The sequence below is a fragment of the Xyrauchen texanus genome, chromosome 25 (genome assembly GCF_025860055.1).
Source record: "Xyrauchen texanus isolate HMW12.3.18 chromosome 25, RBS_HiC_50CHRs, whole genome shotgun sequence".
NCBI lineage: Eukaryota > Metazoa > Chordata > Actinopteri > Cypriniformes > Catostomidae > Xyrauchen > Xyrauchen texanus.
Window position 1 is genome coordinate 36,173,239 of NC_068300.1, and position 23,001 is coordinate 36,196,239.

The following is a 23,001-nucleotide window of genomic DNA, read 5'->3' on the forward strand; positions in this document are numbered from 1 at the left end:
CTTCTTGTCTTGATATTGTTCTCTTACCCCCAGGCCAGCACGTGCAACACACTCCAGTCCCTGGCTGTCAGAGACACTTTGTGATCACAGAACTGAGCTGAGGGCTGCAGAGAGAAAGTGCACAAGTCAAAAGTCCTCATTTTCTGCTACAGTTTTATTATCAGAACAAGATCAGTATCACTTCAGATTCCTGTAAACTATTTTCAATTCTCATCTCTTATCTATCCTTCTCTGACTTCTGATGACTTTGCCATGTTTTTTACTGACAAGGTAGTGAGCATCATCAGCCAGTTCTCTACACCTAACACCCACAGCTACTCACTTCCAACATTCCTTACTCTGTCTCTGAGAGAGGAGAAAAAGAGTAAAACAGAGACCTCAAAATTGTTTCTTTATAACCATCCTGCCACCTGTCCACTTGACCCTATCCCCTCGCATCTTAAGCAAGCTGCCTCTCCATCGATCTTGCCCACACTCACACACATTATCAATGCATCTTTCACAACTGAAAAACTTACCCAATACATTAAAGCAGGCTTGAGTAACCCCACAGCTTAAAAAAACAACACATAACCCCACAGTATTCGACAACTACAGATTGGTCTCTCTCCCACCCTTCCTGTATAAAACTCTTGAGAGTATCATTTTCAACCAGTTGTCTGCTTTTCTCTCACAGAACAATCTACTCAACAGACAACAGTCTGGCTTCAAAAAAGGACACTCAACAGAGACTGCCCTCTTGTCAGTAGCTGAAACCCCACAACTCCAAATCATCTGTCCTCATCCTCCTTGACCAAGATTCACCAGATGACCACTGGGGTTGTTCACAGATCAGTGCTTGGACCCCTCCTCTTCTTGATGTACACAACATTATTTGGACATGTCATTGAGGCACATGGCTTTTCCTACCATTGCTTCACAGATGATACACAGCTCTACCTGTCATTCCAGCCCCATAACCCTACTATCTCAGCTCTTATCTCTGCCTGCCTCTCAGACATTCAGCTTGGATAAAGGAACTACACCTTTAGCTCAACCTAGCCAAGAGAGAACTCCTCTAGAATCTAGCTAACCTATATGTTGACCACATCCTCACTATTCATCTTGGTTCAACTTCAATAACACCAGGCAGAACTGCCCCTAAACCTGGGAGTGGTGGGGGATGACCAGCTTAATTTCACTGCACACATCTCATCAACTGCCCGATATTGCAGATTCGTGCTTTACAACATCAGGAAAACCAGACCTTTCCTGTCTGTATAAGCTAAACAGCTCCTGGTCCAAGCTCTGTTAATTTTAATATGGCCTTCCAGCTAACACAGTTAAGCCACTGCAGATGGACCAGAATGCAGCAGTATGTCTGGTCTTCAATCAGCCAAAAAGGGCTCATGTCACCCCACTCTTGACTTCAATCCAATGGCTACCTGTAGCTATCCGCATCAAATTCATGGTTTGACTCTGGCTTTCAGGACAGCCAATGGAACCGCAAAGTCTTCATCAATTCACTTCTTTAGGTCTATGCTCCAACTTGCTTTCTGAGGTCTATGAACGAGCAACACCTGGTGGTCCCATCACAAAGAGGCTCAGTCTATTTCACATTCTTTCACTTTCTCTGCTCCTCTGTAGTGGAATGAACTTCCAACCTCCACACAATCTGTTAATAATCTGTTACTGTCTCAACATTCAAGAACCATCTGTTCTCCGAGCACTTAACCAACCCACACAAATTGCACTTACTACTGCACTTAAGCTGCACTTAATGTACAAAAAAGTGAGCTGGTGTTGGGACAAGATCTGGGGAACAACAAAGTCTATGAAGGTGAATGTGATCGCTGGGTCCATATGAGTGATTGTGGATGAGTGGGGAAGTCTGTGGAGTTAATGTATTGTGAGAGTACAGCATCAGTCACTTCATGTGGGCAAACAAAGAGAAACAAATGTTAGTCACTACGTAATGAGTGAGACCATTCTCTCCTCTACAGTTCTCCATTGTTTGAACTGTAGGATGAAGGGCAGTGAGAAGTATGGGGTGTGCAGGACCGGTTGAGATGTCAGTGCCCTCTTTATTTGTTGAAACGCCCTTTCTGTATCCTTTGTCCACTACAACTTCTCAAGCTGTCCCTTCTTGGTCATATCTGTGAGAGGGCAGGTTACAGAAGAGAAACCTCAGATAAAACACCTATAGTAACCTGCCAACCCTAGAAAAGCCCATAACGGAATCTTGGTGGTGGACAGAGTGTAGTCCTGGACAGCAGCCACCTTGTCTTCCTGTGGTAACACTAACCACTGGCAGATGCTGCAACCCAGGAACCGTGCCACAGCTAGACTCAGGTGACACTTCCGTGGGTTGGCAGTGAGTCCCACTCAGCGCAGTGTTGACAGTACCCTCCGAAGACAGTCAAGGACAGCTTAGGTAAGTTGCTGCATTCTGGCGGTGGGGACACAGAATGATGTTCATAATTCTCTGGAAAGTAGATGGTGCCTCATGTTAGTCGAAGTGAAGGGCCTGGTACTGAGTGTCCTGATTGGGTACAAAAGGTGGTCTTCTACTTGGCGGTTGGAGCCAATGGTACCTGCTAATAGCCTTTGGTGAGGTCTAGAGCTGATCTGAACCGGGCCTGCCCCAGCTGCTCCAACAATCTTCCACTTGGGGAATTGGGTAACTGTCAAAAGTTGGATGACTCGTCATCCAGTTTCCTGAAGTCGTTGCAAAAACGGAAGGTGCCATTGCTCTTCTGGACCATTGCAATAGGGTTGGACAATGGGCTTATGAAGGGTTTGATAATTCCTTGCTCCGGCATCCGTTTTACCTCCTCTATGGCCTGCTGGTGAGCTTCTGGGACCTTGTAGGGCTGCTGCCTAATGACGACTACAGGAGGTGTACAGATGTTGTGGGAGATCTGGTTAGTCTGCCCAGGTTCTGGGGAAAAGATGTCCTTGAACTGATGGACCATGTTCACCAATTTTTTCTTCTGTGCCGAGGACAGATATCTTCTCAGATCTACCACTGGTGTTTCCTCTTTGGCGAGTAGCATGGGGTTTTCCCTAGGCTCCACCCACTGCTTTTTCAACAAATTTTTATGTTTATCTGTTCGTCCCGTCATCGTCCCAGCTGTCTCAGCTTGTTGGTCACCAATCCCAACTATTCCACCACAGTGTATGGTCCCTGCCAAGAACCCAAAAATTTGCATTTAACATTTGGCAGTAAGAGTAATTCTCCCGGGTGGAACTCACGTGCCTGAGCTGGATGGTTGTAGACCCACTATTGGGCACACTGGGCTTCCTTTAGAGGTTTCTGAACTAGTTGCATCACTCTGTCAGTCCACTTCCTCATGCCCCATACATGCTCTATGAGAGAGCAGTGTTGGGTTGTTTTTATGTTCCCAAACTTCTTTTTCTACATCTAAAAGCCCAGAAGCTGCCTCCCGAACAACAGTTCCAATGGGGCGAAATCAGTGGAGGCTTGGGGAACATCTCAGATTAAAAAAACACATATGGGAATATGAGGTCTAGTTGAACCATTCCACCTGTCCATCAGTCTGCGGGTGATATCCAGAGGTGCGGAGCTGTTTGACTTGCAGCATCTTGGACATGCAGGTCCTCTACCATGCCTAACTCCACATTCCAGCATCCTGGTTCTGCAGCGATGGTAACTTTGTGGACGGGACATAACGCGTCTCCATGAACACATATGATAGGTAGAAGGGACTGCACCCTTTTGCATTCACCATACGGGGCTCGATCAGGCTGATGGAATTCCTTGTGTCCAATGTTGCTTGATTGCTGTTGCTGAATCAGCCGTTCAGCCACACCTCCTCCTACACAGCTCGCTACCCACATCTCAAGAGGGTTGGGATCGTGGGCATTGTTTCATCAGCCCCTCCTGCAGTGACCGGCACTGTTGATGGCTTGAGTTAGCCCTCCATCCTACGTTGTTGCCCTGGGGCCCTCCAGGGGTAGGCACGGCAGAGCTCACAGCATTAGATCCACTGCCACTTTTTCAGTGACTTCTGCTGTGGTCGGCTGACCATCCAAAACCACAAATTTACCCATGCTGCTTTGCAAATATCCCAGGTTCATTTTCTCATTCCTGGAACCGCTGAGCAGCACACACTGGCGTCAACACCAATCTTGTAAGGACATCTACATGGTTCGTGGACAAAGGCCAATGCAAATACTTTGCCATTGGGTGCATACATGGTGCAAAGGATAGTATTGCAAATTGGGCACCCATTTGCCTATTAGCTATATGACGAAATTGACATTTTCGCCTTGCAAGAGATAAGATCGTGTTAGGGCCCAAACTCTCTGCATGGACACCTGTAGGGGACGTCACATTCTGGCACTCCAGTATCATCCATGGGGGCATATTTCCATATTAAATATCCACAGGGCTAGTATTTTGTTTCTTTTCCCGTATATTCTCTCCAAAATCTTCCACATGTCCACGAATCCCATATAGTGTCCACTTACCCACTAGTCTTCCTCACGTCCATAGAAACAGTATTGTGTCCACTTAACTAGTATTGTTCCTCGGTGGTCTTCCTCCTGTCCACAGACCCAGTTTTTGCCCCCTTACCCAGTAAAAAGTGCTTTTACATGCCTTTGCCCCCAGAGTGCTCCCTGATGCCATACATCACCACGATTGGTACCAGGCAGTGCCTAAGCATCCCACAAGGTCATCCTGAGTGCTTTTACGGACCTTCATGGCACTTGGAATCATTTAGCTTTTTTAACTTGACTTTGCCTCGGAGCACAAGGTGGGTGCCCGCTGTGGAAAAATAAGTGGAAATATACAATGTTTACAGATGGCTCCACCCCCCACCCGGACACACCCCTGGGTTCCAGGGGCCCACAGGGATGAAGTGGCATAACATATTTGGCAAGTGTAAAAATTGTTAAGTGTCTGAATTGTATTGGAAGATGTCATGAACAGCTGAGCATCAGCTTTACTTACTTGACCTGGCTGAACTGATGCCATGCTTCATTTTTGTCCTTACTTTGTTATAATGTTCAGTTTCATAAATATAATATAATATAATTCAGCCCATATAAGGCAGTGTTAAATCCATAAATGCCCTGCAGTGTGTGCGTGCTGGAGAGATATTTATTAATTGATTTTAGATGGCCAGTTGTTTATTTAATCTTTATTTAACTATTTTCTTTATTTAATATTAAGAATACATGCTATACTTCAATGCTGATCAATCTTGCAATCTTATTTTGAGCCTGTGTTTCCAGACCTGGAGTGCATTTCCTAATAGCCTTGTTAGCCAACTATGGTCCAAGTTACCAACATAGTTCAATGATTTATGCTCCCCAAATCAAATTTAGCAACAAGAGGTGCTAAAATACATCCTTAAAGGAGATAATGCAGTAAAAAAAGGAAAACAAACAGAAAAGGACACTTTGTGCAAAAGATTCGAAAAAACCCATCCCACATCAAACAACATTGTCCAGATTAAGAGTGTATTGCGCCCACTGCAGAAAGAATGGATATTATGCCAAAGTTTGCAGGTCTGGGACTATCAGTGAAGTGAACGTGACTGATAATGCAGATGAAGGAGACATTGCATTCATTGGCACTGTTTGTACAAGCCTTAATTATACTCCCTGCCTGCTAAAACTGAAAGTGCAATCCAAGCTCTAAAAATAATAACTAGAATAGACAATAAATCTGGACAGCAGTAAGTCAGTGAAGAGGCAGTTCCCCAAAGTATTTGAGGGTCTTGTTAAATTACAGGGCAAGAATAAGATTGCTCTATAATTGGATACAAAGTAATTTCACTCTACACCCCACCTCACATTCCACTGCCACTAATACCAAAAGTAAAATAAGAACTGGAATGCATGCAGCAGCTAGGAATTATTTCCAAAGTGGAACAGACTGGTGTGCAGGTATGGTGGTCATCCCAAAACCCATTGGTGCAGTTCATACAGTATATGTGTGGAACTAACAAAACTGAACAGTGCAGTAAAATGTGTATACTTCTTTTTTTATGTTCCATCTGTGGAACATACACTGGGCCAATTGAAGGGAGCAAAAGTGTTTTTAAACTTGATGCAATCATCATGATCACAGTACTCCCTGCTCACAACCTTCCTTACCCAGTTTGGAAGGTTCTGCTTCAACATGCTGTGCTTTGGAATTTATTCAGCACAAGAACACTTTCAAAAAATAATGTTGATATACATATACTAGAGGGCCTGCAAGGGATTCTGTCACATGAATAACAGATGTTTGTTTGGTGCAACTGAAACAGAGCATGATCACCATATCTTTGCAGCACTGGAAAAATCTACAAAAACAGGAGTGCCACTTAATGAGAAATGTGATTTCTCCAAGACAGGTGTGAAATTCCTAAGTCAGATCATTCATGAGTCAGGTGTTAAAGCAGATCCTGATAAGATGAGAGCAGTCACACACATATGCAAATCAAATACAGGTGAAATACAGAGATTCTCAGGAATGATAAACCACCTGGGAAAATCTTACTGAAAAGACAATAATGAGATCTTATGAAATCTACTGCGGAAAAAGTGGAAATCACAATTTGGCCCAAAGGAGAGTCTCAGCAGAGAGCATTTCTTGGCCTAAAGAACAAAAAACGAAAAAAACTAAAACTAAAAAGTACGCCATCCAGTCTTGCTATGTTTGAGCCCAAAGCAGCCACAATTGTCTCCACAGATGCCTCTTCATTTGGGCAGGGAGCGGTATTGCTTCAAATACAGTGGATTAAAGAGCCTTAACCCATGCAATGCACCTAACTGATCTCTGCCCGCATCACCTCGTTCTGATGATGGACTACACTCTTGAAATGGAATACATAGATTGTCAATTAATTGCCAAAAAACCCTACATCAGCCAACTAACAAAGACAATTTCATCTATGTGAACTTCTGCAGTTAATTCAGGATGAACTTCAAAGACATTGCTCATTAATCTTACAGTTCAAACTAAATCTTTGTTTAAACACTGACCCTTAACACTTACTTGTTTTAATAATGTTAAAACATGACTTGCACTCTACATACAGTGAGTAATATTGGCATTATATTCATGATGTTAGCCAGAGGGGAACTGGCCCCCACAGTGAGTCTGGTTGCTCCCAAGATTATTTTTCTTCATTAACCAACATCTTATGGAGTTTTGTGTTCCTTGCCACAGTCGCATTCAGATTGCTCACTGGGTTATAAATACAATTATTATTGAATTACTTATTTTTAAACACACTTCATAATAGTATTTTATCAAACTACACAATAATGACTCTAAGACATTATAGATATCACAGTTTTATATTCTGTTAATGCCTGATCTTCTATAAAGCTGCTTTAAAATGATGTGAGTGGTGAAAGGCGCTATACAAATAAAAATGACTTGACATGCAGATGTTCTCTCCAGAGAATTGTAAACGAGAAAGGAGATAAACTAAATGAGGAGGAGATAAACTTATATGTGAACACAGTCATTGTGAACTTATCTGCAAGAGAGAAAAGGCTTCTGGAACCTGTTATCAGGCTGGTGAGATAATAATGCCTAGATGGCTGGCCAAGTAAACACAGAGTGGATGCCATGCTGCAACAGTACTACCCATTTTTAGGGGAGCTAACTGTGAAAATAAACTGTTACTGAAAGGTAGTAGACCAGTATTCTCCAAATTACTACAAAATGACATACTTCAATAATTACACATGGTACACCAGGGAACAATCAAATTCAGGTAAAACTATCAGTTTATGCACAGCTCCAGAAGACAGTGGAGAGGTTTGACATTTGCTCACACGAGCACACACATTCCAAAGAGACACTACTTCCCACTTACATCTTAGTTAGACTGTGGGCAATAGTTGGGGCTGGTCCATTTCTGGTGTAAATGAGCTAATTTGGATTTTCATTTGATCTTTGATCTTTGATCTCGATGCATCGTACTATGGTGGTTCAAGCTTAAATTATACTTCGTTCAGATGGATGCATCACTGAAATCTCGGCATCAGTAGAGTGTGGGATCAATGAACGCGTGCAGCCAGGTTTTTCTAACAGCATGTCTTTGAACGTGTGGAATGTGCATATGCCTGGAGTTATTTTCTTTAATTAGTGGGTCCACAAGATGGCTACACTTACATTTTGACTCACTGCTGTCATGAAGAAGCGCTAGAAGAAGATACGCTAATCATCAGGAGATGAAAATAAAAACAAAAACAGTGTAAATGCAAGTCAACAGTATGTGTGTAAGGAGGTCAGGAGATACCTGAATTTGTACCACTCGAGTCTGAATATAGTCTTATAAAGACATCTTTATGAGTCTATACTCCTGAAGGGAAAGTCTGGTGTCTCATAGCAATCATGGCCCACATGCACCAACAGCCTGTGTATGTGCGCACAGTTACACAGTGGAGTATACTTTGACAGATTCACTTTCCAATGTACGCAGATGCTGAGCATTCACGTCAAAATGAAAGTATACCTAGGGCTTAGGAGTTAAGTAATTGTAGAGGAAATGCACCCCAAATCGCTTGTTTCTCTTGCATGATCTGGCAACAATGCAACTGGTATATCACCCACAATTGGCAGAGTGTACTGTAATTTTAAAAAGAACATTATTAACCGTTCTATAATTTAGTTCAAGCTTGTTATCATTTGTATAAGAGGCCGCGAACGTCGGACTCAGAGCGAAAAAATATAGTTTCTACTCAGAACGAATCAAAATGAAAAACATTTAGTTTTAAATCCCTGCTAGCAAGGTAATGAGCAGTATAACCTACGATTGGTCGCTTTTCAGTCAGATAGACCTTCCCAGTCTAAGAGGATGGTTCTTAACCACAGGAAGCTACAATCTGGACCAGGCCTTATGCTATAAGTCTAAGGTTGGGTTTTGTGAAACAACACTAATGCAGGCAAGGATCTGGACATCTAAAATTAACACAGGGCTTGGAATAACCATGACAAACACAAATCACATCTAGTAAAAGATGTGTTCTGAATGACTGGCGAACCACACAATAAATATCTGAAAATGACATCAAACGCAGAAGATTAAATGCAAACAATAAACGGTTTCACAATTTATTCAACATCATTAAATTATTTAGGATATTAATTAAATGTGCTGTATTTGATAGCCTATTCATTCATCCAATAAAAGCAGATAATGTTAAAAGCAAACATAGCCTACATTTTAGAAGTGATGTTTTTAATCTCAAAGAAAACAAATAATTGCAGACAATGCCACAAGCCCTCAGAACCCTGTACAGCAGGGGTGCCCACACTTTTTTGTGTGATGATCTACTTTTAAATGACCAACTCAATAAGATCTACCAACTAAAAAAACACAGTTTCATTTAAAATTAGAAAATGCTTGTTGGGACTACTGCATGTTTCCCTACATGGAATTGATCTTCTAATTAATAAAAAAATATATAATAATGTTCATTGTTGATATCATTCAGTTTTATAACTAAACCCAAAACACCTACAGCACAATAGATTGCAATAGCCAGGGCATTTACCTTATTCTGATGACGAGTAAATATTGACCAGGCCAGGTTTTGTTTATTCAGTTGCCATGACAACTAGGTTTGCGCATACGCGCCTTCCAAGGACTTCTGAGAACAGAGAGCGAAATTGCGATGCTACTGCCCGGATTAGGCAAAACTGAATGGAATCAGACAATTTCGCGCTCTATTCTCAGAAGTCCTTGGATGGCGCGTATGCGCAAACCTAGTTGTCATGGCAACTGAATAAACAAAACCTGGCCTGGTCAATATTTACTCGTCAAGTGCAAGTCAAACAGAAACTAAAAGAAGGAAAGACATTATATTTATTTGTATTAAAATGTAACGAAATTACATTTAAATTTTGTGCGATCTACCAGCATTGCCTTTGCGATCGACTGGTAGATCGCGATCGACGTATTGGGCACCCCTGCTGTACACCATAACCATCAAGACCTGATAAGTTCTTGGCCGAAACCAATTTTGGATTAAACAATGGAACAACATGATGGTGAGTAAATGATGACAGAGTTCTCATTTTTAGGTGAACAATACTATCCCTTTAAGTAATACAAAATATATTTTCAAAAAGATGAGCAAAATGGAAAACATTTACACAACAATTGGCATCATGCACCACACACACACACACACACACACACACACACACACACACACACACACACACACACACACACACACACACACACACACACACACACAGTAAAAAATTATTAATGGTGCAGATTGTCTTATTTAGTTTGTGTTTGGTCTTTTATCAAATGATGTGATTAATTGGGTCATTCCTGTTATGCAGTTCATTTCCATGTGCCCATCATATATACAGTATGTCTTAATATATTGGATATAATGTCAAACTCATCATAAAATTAAATGTCACAAATATCATATTAGGTTTCTTTTATTACGATGGTGTGAATTTGATATAATTTCACTTCTTTGTTTAAACTTAGGCTGCAATTTTTCCCATGTCTCCTTCTAAATGTCTTTTACATTTTAAATTCCCATGTCGTCTTCTTTCGTGTCAACTTCTAAAACTGGCAATTTATGAACAAAACTATGTCAGTCTTCTTGGGCTTTAATTAGTAATCAATTAATTTTTTCCTGACATCATCCTCCAAAAAGTGAAAACAACACAAACATCAGTAGGTTTTAGCAATGGATTGTAGGAATTCTGTTGTGTTATGTGAATTAGTTGTAGTATTAGAATCTGTATAATAAAACCAAACCATTTAAAATATATCTACATAAATATTCAAATTGAGTTTAGATCCTCATGTAAGTCTGTTCATGAACAATGGCTTCAGCTCTTGCACATCCTGTTCATTTTCTTGCCATTGTGTAAATAATCAGTGCCTGAACTTGAGCAGAGTATATTTTTATAAGTCTGGTATACCCTTTTACATTTGAAAATTATGAATATGCTATGATAATCATAGCATATTCATTAATTTCAAATGTAAGAGTTCCAATGGTACTGTATAGCCTAACAGGAATGAACCAACTGGTCTTATACCCATCTATTTTGCCTGGCATTTCACCATGAAATAGCTTCTCATTTGATCTGTCATCATCTGTTTTAACATGCACATTTGAGCCAAAAAGAACATCCAAGTTCTAGACAGATTGCCCATTAATACACTAGTGATACTGCAGTGCAAAGGCATACAGCAAAGTTGATAAAACCACATGTTGGCTGAGCTGACGACAGTTCCAGGACAAATTATTTTCATTTCAAGCACCCAACACAATGCTCTTTTACACATTGACCTATCACAGTGAATCCCATATTTCCTTAATGCCAGTCCTGGCACTGGATACTTATTGTTCTTAAGACTTAAAGTTTATATCTATAATTGATCTATGCTTGTACAGGTTTGATGCTGCCAGATTTCAAGGCATGGCCAGTAGCCTAACAGACTAGTCTTTTAACTAATCTAGGAGACTTCAGTCTCCATAATTGCCTTTTCAGCAATGTTATCCTTTAGATTACGGTCTAAACGAACAAAAACAGACCTCAAAAAATCCCTGGTATCCCTAAAAATATAATTTGCATGAGAAAAAGCGAAATAGAAGTCTATAAAAAATATAAAAATAGAAGAATATTAAGCAGAATTCCACTAGACACAAATTAGTATCCATCTTCACAGTCGCACGTTTTTGTGCTGGATTGGCTGTTGACAAATCCCACCCAGAGTGTTGAACTTTGGCCCAAGGTTCTGCAGGAAGTCCATGTTTTCTCCAAAGTTGCTAACTGACAGCTTATCCAATGATTCACAATTACTGCCTGTCCCCTCGTAATCATATTGACGTGGCGAATATTCTGGATAGTCCCTCTCTTCTTCTGGAAGCCCATAGACTTTCTATAATATAACATAATGGAAAGAGAAATATCAACATCAAAGTATGGATTGTTGTATCATTTGTGGGTACAATTTGATTTCTTTTCATCTGTGGAAAGTTCTTTTTTAAGCAAGGCCTGTTGATGATGCCACATTGTGGTGTCTACATGACCTGCTGAAAATACTGCAGGTCATAATAGACTTCCAGTCAAAAACCTTTTGTGATGTTTAAAAAAAACAAAAAACATTAAAATAATAGTTTTTGTAAAGAAATTAATATGTAGGCAATTTGTATGTATCAACAGGACTCATTCCAAGCATTTAAGAGCACTGTAATAATTTTTTTTTAAATCCAACTTAAATTTTGTCAAAACCCCCAATTTTAAAAGTTGATTGAACTACAGTATGTTATGTAGAAACAAATTGAGAATACAGTCCCACTTTATATTAGGTGTCTTACCATGTGTGACAGGGTGGAGGGCGGGGCCGGGTGGTGAGTCTACACACCTAGTCCCTTATCAGACTAATCAAGCCTCCAAAAGGCTGACTGCGGAATGCGATGCAGGAGAGAGAGATCGTTTACGGGCAGTTGACGTGTGTGTGTTTCTGTCTTTTGGTTAAGTTTATCATTAAAACTATTATTTATATCGTCGGTTCTCGCCGCCTCCTTGCATGTCTAAATCCCTTTACACTGGTCTAAAAGACCCGGGAACGAGGAGGGATACGCCGTAGTAGAGTTCTCGCCGTTACTATCCACCCCAATGGGCCGCCTGGAAGCGGAGGAACGGCCACCGACTGCAAGGGGAGAAGGGGCTCCTAACCGACCGCCTGGAGCGGTCAGGGCCGCTGCCAGGGGCGGAGGAGTCCCCTACCAGCCGCTGAAACGGGGAGGGGAGGGGCTCGCTGCCGACCGCCTGGAGCGGGAGAACCGCTGCCAGGGGCGGGGGAGACCCCTTCAGTTCCCCGAGAACGCGGCGGGGCGTTCCGTTCGCCAGGGGCTGGAGGACTGCCTCACAGCTGTCGTCCGTTAGAGGGTGGAGGAGTGGCCTAGGACCAAGCTACGGCGTATCGGAGAACTGGGGAGTAAGTGTTTTTTTATCTCTCTCTGTGTCGCTCTGTGTTGGCTTTTGTCCTTCGCCTATTTTGTTTGTTGTTGTTTTTACCCTCCTGCCTCCTCCCAGGTCGAGAAATGCAGAGATGACCCCCGCAAGGCACGGGGGTGTAGGTCATGCCGTAGGCTCCCCGGCCTGAGGAAACGCCGGGAGGAGTGTAGAGCGGAGGAGGGCAGAGCCGGGCTGGAACAATGCACGCCCGGTCCCCAATCAGCCTGATAAGGGACAGGGTGTGTAGAATCACCACCCAGCCCCGCCCTCCGCCCTGTCACACCATGTACTAACATTAAAATACAGACAATACATTTTATTTATTGTGTAACTACATGTTCTACTGGAAAATTCTCGCAAAATTCACATTTGCTGCTACTGACATACAATGTCAAGTTCGGTGGTAAAGGTAGAACTTACAGGCTTTTGAGCATGCTCAGTTTGATCAATAATGCTCAGTCCTGAGGCCATTTGTGGCAGATTCTTTGTAAAGGAATAATATACAATCCAAGATGTTGGAATGTATATTATTATTTTGACCATAGTTGACAACATGTATTTTTATCAAAACCTCTGCATATCATTGTCCATTTAGTGGATTGTCTGTGGGAAAATTGTATACCTCTGAAAAATGTAAACTTAAATGTTACTGTTGTTAAGTCTATAAAGCCAGGCCTCCCATGGACACAGAAAATTGGTAAATGTCAGGGAATTTAAAAGTTTTTTATAGAGTTTTGATTCTATATTTCTATAGGTTTTAACGTGTATTTACATTGAACTAAAAGTCATTCATGATGGGAACAGGTCTAATTATTTTTTATTACATTTTGTGTCTCAACTAACATACTAAGAGACATCAGCAGCACAGAATGTTTAAGCATCATACTCGTATCCCCACAAATGACGACAAAGCATATATTTCATACTGTGAACTGCTGAGCACAGGATTTTTATCAAGCTACTATATACAAAAAAGACAACAACACTAACATAATAAGTAATTAAAGTTCACATGTCATTGTAATGTGTGGCCATCACTTACTTATATTCATAAATAATCTGGCCCCTTTTTTTGTTGAACGAGATTGACGAACTGAATGAACAACATACAGCTCCTCCTCTCATTCAGTCGAACAGCAGATCCTCATTCATGAACGAGATGGCGGATTCAATCAGCTTGTTCATGAATGAAATGTCTCGTCTGGTTTTATCATCTACTAGTTCAGTAAAGGGGTGTTTTTGTTCAGCGGGTCAAACCAATCCAGCACTTTACAGGCATGAAAAGCAGAAGAGCTCATTGGCTTCAAAAGGGAGAGAGGTCAATAAACAAAAAATTTAGTCAGTGTATGGAAGTGAACAAGATCCATTCATTCACTTAAATGATTGGTTTAAAATGACTAAATTGTTCACTTCGATCAATTTTATCCAATAGTCATAAACAGTTGTTTATGTCATGGAAAGGTCATGAAAATTCATGGGTCAAAATCTGTAGGAACCTTTTAAGGTGAAGCACTAGGAACTTCATTTTGTTGCATCTGCTACTGAGCATGCTCACTAGAGAAGAATTGTGACTGAAGACGACCCACAATCCCTTGCGCTTTATTGAAATGTGTTTGGACAAAGCGTGCAGATTTATGCGGACATGTAAATAATTTGAATTCATAGGTATGTCAGCTCTATGTGTGTATTTAATGATGTTTTGCTGTAAAATGTTGTGTTTGTTTAAAGTCACCATCAGGGTGATATTGCTTTAATGAAGTTTAATCGGTAGTTCATTTCTTAAAGTTTGAAGTAACTGTTACCTACACAATGTATTTTTTATTTTTTTTTAAGTTGGACTAAGTACTGTGTACTTTGGTGGGGCTCACACATGATGCATATAGAAATGTATATCTTCTTAATAAAGAATATTGTAAATGATAGTCACCTGTACTTAAAAAAATTTTTTTTTAATTTGCTGAATTTATTGTATTGATTTCATGGAATTTACAGTTTAACTAGAATTGTTACATTGGTACAACCAATTTGCCTGAAGTTGAGTAAACTCAAAAATGCTTTGCAGCTGGTTGCTTTACTTTTTAAGTTTACTCAACTTTAATTGAACTTTTATAATGTATTTTTACAGTGGTTATGCCTTTATAACAAAAGGTTTTAAAATGTTGACGCGGCTCCTAGCCCACGACTAATCATAATTCAATTTTTTTAGTTTATATTCATCTGACCTTTTTCTCTTGGTCTGTTTCTCAGCCATTTGTCCTCCTTGGAGTTTAGAAAGTTCGCATCAGCCAGATTTGCCGTCGCTCTTCTAATGAATTTCCCTCTCGCTCTGCCCCCACCCCCCATCCTGTGCACGCACAAGAACCACCCCCTGTTGCTGATGGGCTGGAGTAGTGTTGTGTGGATCAGTCTGTTCCACTTTGTTTTTGACCCATTTACAAAGTCAGGGATGTGTACAAATACTAGATTTTTTTAAGCCCACCTACAGAACGGACAGCTAGCAGATTGTGAGGAGATATTTGCAGAATTTGACAAAAAGTGTATTGGATTAGAATTAATGATTGCACCTTTAAACAACACTCTACAGTCATAAATTTGTGGGCCACACTCCATATTGCATCTTATCCAATCATATGTTTTTAGGCAAAATGTGTCACAAACCCCGCTCCTCTGCTTCTCCCCGCATCTTCGTCGCACACACACTCACTCTCTCGCTCCGCCCCCTCGAGCTTTTCACGCTCTTTTTCCTCCCTCGGGCTTCCACGCCCGTTTTGCTCGTTCGAGTTTACACGCTCGTTTTGCTATTACGAGCTCTCATGCTCATTAGCAGGTCTCCCTCCTCGCTCGCTTCCCGCTCCCAATCCCCAGAACATTATGACCACCTGCACTCGCGTCATCTGCACTCCTGCACATTAGTTTCACCTGCACTCGTCTCATCACCTGTCATTGTTTACACCTGCACCTTCCCCTATAAATACCACAGCACATCAGTTTCACGGGTGTTGGTTATTGTGTGTTTAGTTTCCCGTATCTTTGCCCCCCGCCAGTCTCGTCTAGTTCTGACCTCCTCTTGTTTACCCCTTATCTTGCCAGCCTCTCTTGTTCCCCTAGCTCCCCTGTTAGTTTACCCGCCTCTCGATCCTGTTTACCCCGGCTTTGACCCTCACTCCCCTCGACTACTCTCCCGGATTTGCCCACTAGTTACTCTCATTCTGATTACCCCGGCTTTTGACCCTACGCTTCCCTCGACAACTCTTCACTGGATTTGCCCTTTGTACTTTTGCCTGCACTACTTTATATTAATAAAGCAGTTTTCATCCGACATTGTGACTGTCTCATCTTGTGTGTGTGTGTGCGGGTTACAAAATAACCAACCTCACCGTTGACAGTCACAATGCCCCGCGCTAAGGATTCGCGCAGCTCACTAGAGCGGAGAAGCACATCACATTCGGCGGGAGGAGCTACAGTGTGGAGAGATGACCACGCGCTCACGGCTCAGGGGCAGCAGGTATGCGCTATTTCTGATTTGTTTCACCCTATTTCACCTGTGTCTGCCCCTGAGCCCGTTTATGCCTCCAGTGCATTTCTGAGCGCCGTGCACTCTCCACCCCCGGAGAGGTTTTATGGCTCTTCGGACGCTGACCAAGGGTTTTTTATGCGAGGCAGCGGTTGTGTAACTCATAACCCCGCCCTCGACATTATGGAGCCAGCGGCCCGACTCGTTGGGTTGCGTCAGGGGAGTCAACCCTTGGAGGTTTATGTTGTGGATTTTTGTGCCCTGGCCAACCAGGTGAATTTTAATGAGGTGGCTCTGAAAACCATTTTTCAACATGGACTGAATGAGCCAGCCTCATCATTCATGCCTGGTGGTCGCTGCTCCCTTAACCTGGCTCAGTTTATTGACCTCGCCCTACTGTACGCTGGTTCCTCGTTTACTGTAGGGGAGGCAGACACTGAACCAGCGTTCCCTACCATGGCCCCCGTCTTGAAGCCTGACACGGCCCCCGTCTTGAAGCCAGACCCGGCCCCAGTCCCGAGGCCTGTCACGGCCCCAGCCTTGAAGCCTGGCATGGCCAGCGAGTCAACGCCCATGCCTGCCACGGCCAACGAGCCAGCGCCCACGGCCCACGAGCCAGTGCCCATGTCCACCACGGCCAACGAGCCAGCGCCCATGCCCGCCACGGCCAACGAGCCAGCGCCCATGCCCGCCACGGCCAACGAGCCAGCGCCCATGTCCGCCACGGTCAGCGAGCCAGCGCCTGTAGCCTCGACCGCCCCAGAGCCAGCGCCTGTAGCCTCGACCGTCCCCATGGCCACGTCCCCTGTTGGCCGAAGACGTAAGAGAAGGAAGAGGGCCCCTTCTCCCCAGTCTCGTCTTGTGCTCAAGACCGCAGAGGTTCCCTCAGAGTCTTCCACGGCTCTGCCGGGTTCTGCTCCGCCCCAGAGTCTTCCACGGCTCTGCCGGGTTCTGCTCCGCCCCCAGAGTCTTCCACGGCTCTGCCAGCCTCTGCTCGCCCCTCAGAGCCCTCCGCCTCTCGAGTCTCCCAAGGCTCCTCCTCCCAAGCCTCCCAGGGCTCCTCTCAAGCCTCCCAGGGCTCTTCCTCTCGAGCCTCCCAGAGCGCCGCCTCTCAGGGCTTCTCCCCCCGAGTCTTTCATGGCTCCACCCCTCAAGCCTCCCAGGGCTTCTCCTCACGAGTCTTTCATGGCTCCACCCCTCAAGCCTCTCACGGCTTCGCCTCACGAGTCTTTCATGGCTCCACCCCTCAAGCCTCTCACGGCTTTGCCTCTCGAGTCTCTCAGGGCTCCTCCCCTTCCTTCCAAGCCTCTCAGGGCTTCTCCTCTAGAGTCTTTCATGGCTCCATCCCTCAAGCCTCTCACGGCTTCGCCTCTAGAGTCTTTCAGGGCTCCTCCTCCCCTCGAGCCTCTCAGGGCTCCACCCCTCGAGTCTTTCATGGCTCCACCCCTCAAGCCTCTCACGGCTTCGCCTCTCGAGTCTCTCAGGGCTCCTCCCCCTCGCAAGCCTCCTAGGGCTTCTCCTCACGAGTCTTTCATGGCTCCACCCCTCAAGCCTCTCACGGCTTCGCCTCTCGAGTCTCTCAGGGCTCCTCCCCCTCTCAAGCCTCTCAGGGCTTCCCCTCTCAAGTCTTTCAGGGCTCCTCCTCCCCTCAAGCCTCCCAGGGCTTCTCCTCACGAGTCTTTCATGGCTCCACCCCTCAAGCCTCTCACGGCTTTGCCTCTCGAGTCTCTCAGGGCTCCTCCCCCTCTCAAGCCTCTCAGGGCTTCCCCTCTCGAGTCTTTCAGGGCTCCTCCTCCCCTCGAGCCTCTCAGGGCTCCATCCCTCGAGTCTTTCATGGCTCCACCCCTCAAGCCTCTCACGGCTTCGCCTCTCGAGTCTCTCAGGGCTCCTCCCCCTCTCAAGCCTCTCAGGGCTTCCCCTCTCGAGTCTCTCAGGGCGTCTCCTCTCGAGTCTTTCAGGGCTCCACCCCCTTCCAAGCCTCTCAGGGCCCCACCTCTAGAGCCTCTCGAGTCTTCCACGACCTTTTTCCCCGAGCCTCTCACGGCTCTACTCCCAGAGACTCCCGAGCTTCCTATGGCTCCACCTCCCGAGCCTCCCACGGCTCCCCCTCCAGAGCCTCCCACGGCTCCACCTCCCGAGCCTCTCATGGCTCTGATCCCAAAGACTCCAGAGCTTCCTAGGGCTCTGCCTCTCGAGCCTCCTACGGCTCCGCCTCTCGAGCCTCCTACGGCTCCGCCTCCCGGGCCTCCTACGGCTCCCCCTCCAGAGCCTCCCACGGCTCCACCTCCCGAGCCTCTCACGGCTCTGCTCCCAAAGACTCCAGAGCTTTCTACGGCTCCGCCTCTCGGGCCTCCTACGGCTCCCCCTTCAGAGCCTCCCACGGCTCCACCTCCCGAGCCTCTCACGTCTCTGATCCCAAAGACTCCAGAGCTTTCTAGAGCTCCGCCCCTCGAGCCTGCTACGGCTCTACCCCCCGGGACTACAGAGCCTGCCAGGTCGTCGCCTCGGGGACCTCCCACGGCGCCCCCTCCCTTGGCTCCACCTCCAGAGCCTTCCAGGCCTACCTCGCTAGAGCCTCCCACGGCGCCACCGTCATCAGCTCCACCTCCTGAGCCTTCCAGGCCTTCGCCCCTAAAGCCTCCTTCGGCTCCACCTCCAGAGCCTTCCAGGCCTACCTCGCTAGAGCCGCCCACGGCGCCACCATCATCGGCTCCACCTCCTGAGCCTTCCAGGCCTTCGCCCCTAAAGCCTCCTTTGGCTCCACCTCCGGAGCCTTCCAGGCCTCCGCCTCTAGAGCCTCCTGCGGCACCACCTCCCTCTGCCGTGTCTCTTGGGCTCCCCATGGTGCCGCCTCCTCAGCCTCTCAGTACCCGGCCTGCCGGTCTCTCACGGCTCCGTCTTCCAAGGCTCCGTCTCCCAAGTCCTCCAGGGCTCCGCCTTTCACGGCTCTTCCCTGGACCTCTGACCCTGTCCGGTGGCCCCCTGACACTCTCCCTGTCCTGTGGCCTCTTCCCTGGCCTCCTGACCCTGTTCCTGTCCGGTGGTCACCTTCCAGACCCCCGGACCCAGTCCCTGTCCTCCAGTCGCCTTCCAGACCCCCTGACCCAGTCTCTGCCCTATGGCTGCCCCCTAGATCTCCCGACCACCCACCTGTCCGCTATGTTCCTCCTGACCTTGCCGTGAAACTGCCCATTGACCCCATGGACTGTCTCATTTCCCTCTGTGCCCCTTGGACTGCCCTCAATTTTGTTTGTGTGTTTTGTGGGTTGTCTGTTCAGGGTTTTTTTTGTTTGTTGGGATCATCCTGCACCGCCTCCCGCGGCTGTCAGGAGCCGTCCTATTTAGAGGGGGGAGTACTGTCATGAACCCCGCTCCTCTGCTTCTCCCCGCATCGCCCGTTTTGCTCGTTCGAGTTTACACGCTCGTTTTGCTATTACGAGCTCTCATGCTCATTAGCAGGTCTCCCTCCTCGCTCACTTCCCGCTCCCAATCCCCAGAACATTATGACCACCTGCACTCGCGTCATCTGCACTCCTGCACATTAGTTTCACCTGCACTCGTCTCATCACCTGTCATTGTTTACACCTGCACCTTCCCCTATAAATACCACAGCACATCAGTTTCACGGGTGTTGGTTATTGTGTGTTTAGTTTCCCGTATCTTTGCCCCCCGCCAGTCTCGTCTAGTTCTGACCTCCTCTTGTTTACCCCTTAGCTTGCCAGCCTCTCTTGTTCCCCTAGCTCCCCTGTTAGTTTACCCGCCTCTCGATCCTGTTTACCCCGGCTTTGACCCTCGCTCCCCTCGACTACTCTCCCGGATTTGCCCACTAGTTACTCTCATTCTGATTACCCCGGCTTTTGACCCTACGCTTCCCTCGACAACTCTTCACTGGATTTGCCCTTTGTACTTTTGCCTGCACTACTTTATATTAATAAAGCAGTTTTCATCCGACATTGTGACTGTCTCATCTTGTGTGTGTGTGTGCGGGTTACAAAATGTTTAATAATGCTTTTATTTTCCCTTTTTTCAAATGTCCATTGTTGTCCCATTGAAGGTTATAACCCTACTGTTAACTGACAACTTTTGCCTTTGCATGGTGCCGCATAGACACCACTAGATGTCATAAAAAAACAAAACAAAATTAAATCTGAGTTCTCTTTTAATGATCTGCTGATCTTCATTGTTTGTTTATGAACTCCCTGACCTCACAAAATGAGGGCTCTTGCAGGTAGATGGCAATAGTGTGCTCATTTCACTTAGACAGGAAGTTGTTAACGTATCAAAACATGTTAGGGCTTGAGTTGTAGCAAGGTCTATGTCTAAGTTATGCAGTACTGTGAGAAGTGTCTGAATATTTGTACAACAGTTTATGTTTCCTCAACTGACAAACTAGCCATAAAAGACATTATAACTTTGAGACATTTTTTAAAGTTTTACAAATTTCATCCCCACTATTTGGACAATGATAATGATCTTTTCAGAGTTTTGTTTCACTGGGCCTGCAAACATAATATGAAAATAATTGCAGCCAAATGCACAAAACAGTGAGTTAAAACCAAGCAGAACAGGTTGCACTGGCAGTGGATTGAACAAGCAGTAAAGAATCATTTGGATAGCAATTAAATAATTTAAATGATGACATGTAGGGGTTCTTACCCTGTCAATGTGCCCTGCAAGGTTCCTATCTGATCGAGCCACACTGTATGAGCGGGACATCTGGCTTACTCCACTCTGAAAAGCAAAAGACACAAAACCCTGAACTGGTGAACTCGACAATAAATTAGTCTTTAGTAGTTGATTAAAGGTGCACAAAGTGATTTTTTTGCAAATTGCTAAAAGTTTAAATAGAGATGTTTATGAAAAATTATATAAATTCACATGAGATGAACGAGTCATATGTCTAAGAGAAAAAGTTTCTATATTCTACACATGAGGTGTCCCAGACCGCACACATCTGTACTATTTTAAGATCATTTGTAGTGTAAGTAGTGTGAGTAGTTTTAACACTAAGAAAGCAATAAAAAGAAGTGTACTTTAAGTCCCCGTATGATAAATTTTTTCAACTGTCAAAATAGAGCATGAAATGTTTTACACTTCAAGCACTCGCTGCATGCAGCTTCCCGTACACAGCAGAAGGGGCGGAGTTACCTGGCTGCGCTGGTGGTCTGACAAAACAATTGTAAATAATGAATAATGTAGCAGCTAGTGAAAGTTCAGTGGATACAGCACCTTGCAAATGTGAGTTGAATGCTTTAAGCAGTGTGAATATGTACGTTGTTTGGGATTCAAGTGTTGAACTGAGGTTGGCTAACACACTAAAACTAGCGGCAACACATCATGAAACGTCACTTCCATCAGCTGTTAAACGGCGAATGCTTCCATAGAGCAAAACCACGTTAAGTGTTCCATTTGGGAAGATACAACTGTAAACTTGCTGAGTGCATAATATATTTTGTAAGTGCATACGGTATAGTAGTGTTGTCAAAAGTACCGGTACTTTGGTACCAAGTCGGTACTAAAATAAAAAAGAAGTAACAATACCAGTGATTCTAAAATACCGGTAGTACCGAGCACCGACTTATTTCAGTATCCGCACATTATCATACTGACACACGACTGCTTTCAAATGCTCACATGCTTATTTGCGCATGTGCTCTGTTACTCCTTTTACACTGAAATGCTCAACTAATCAAATTAAAATCCTAGTGTGATTATTAAACCACAAAATGCTGCAATCTTTGTCTGTATGAGCTGCATGAGCTTAAATGAATATGTGAAGCAGACCACTCATACACTGAAAACTCCACAGACTATGAGAATCATTCACGTTGTATGAGAGATGACAGAGCAGAGCACTAATCTACTCTGAAGTGTTATTTTTATATAATTTATATATTTAAATCACAGCATTTGTGCTTTAATGATCACACTGGGCCATAGAGCAAACTGTTTATCCGGAGAAGTTAAACTTCTGTCAAAAATACAAAATAAAAGCTTGATTCTTAATAATAGCTAAATGCCTGAAGTTATACAGAAATATATTATAACTGTATAGTAAAATTTAATCATCACTGTAAAAATAATAATAATGATAATAATAATAATAATAAATAATTATTAATGAATAATGATTGTAATAATAATTATAAAAATTAAGCATTATATCATAAGCAAGAGTGCTTTTGTACTGAATAAATGTTTGTTAAAAAATGCAATGGTATGTTAATAAGTAATTTTTTACTTATAAAATTATTTTTTATTTTATTTTTTAAGTTTAAGGGAATTTTAGTTGATTAGACACCATTTTGATAATTCAATTAAATTAAACATGGATTTTGGGGGAAAAAAATAAAACGGGTTTCAGTAGATTAAGGGTGTTAGAAACTCTTGAAGGAAACATGCATATCTTTTGAAATGTAAATTTAAATAGGCTAATGGAGTTTGTTCATTAGCACGTTATTATATTAGCAAATATTTTTCTTTTGTATCAAAATTGGTATCGAGAACTGTGACATATTCACTGGTA

At 44.0% G+C, this 23,001-nt stretch overlaps 1 protein-coding gene across 2 annotated transcripts in view; it reads right to left on the reverse strand.

Annotated features, from left to right (window-relative positions):
- Positions 1 to 9,033: 9,033 nt before the first annotated feature.
- LOC127618891 (cadherin-like protein 26) overlaps positions 9,034 to 23,001 on the reverse strand; it is a 46,978-nt gene continuing 33,010 nt past the window's right edge. For both annotated transcript variants that reach the window (XM_052091582.1, XM_052091580.1), the window contains exons 18-19: positions 21,132 to 21,206; positions 9,034 to 11,879 (exon numbers count right to left, since the gene is read on the reverse strand). In XM_052091582.1, coding sequence (XP_051947542.1) covers positions 11,661 to 11,879; positions 21,132 to 21,206 — 294 coding nt within the window. In that variant the 3' untranslated portion in view covers positions 9,034 to 11,660. The remainder of the gene's footprint in view (positions 11,880 to 21,131; positions 21,207 to 23,001) is intronic.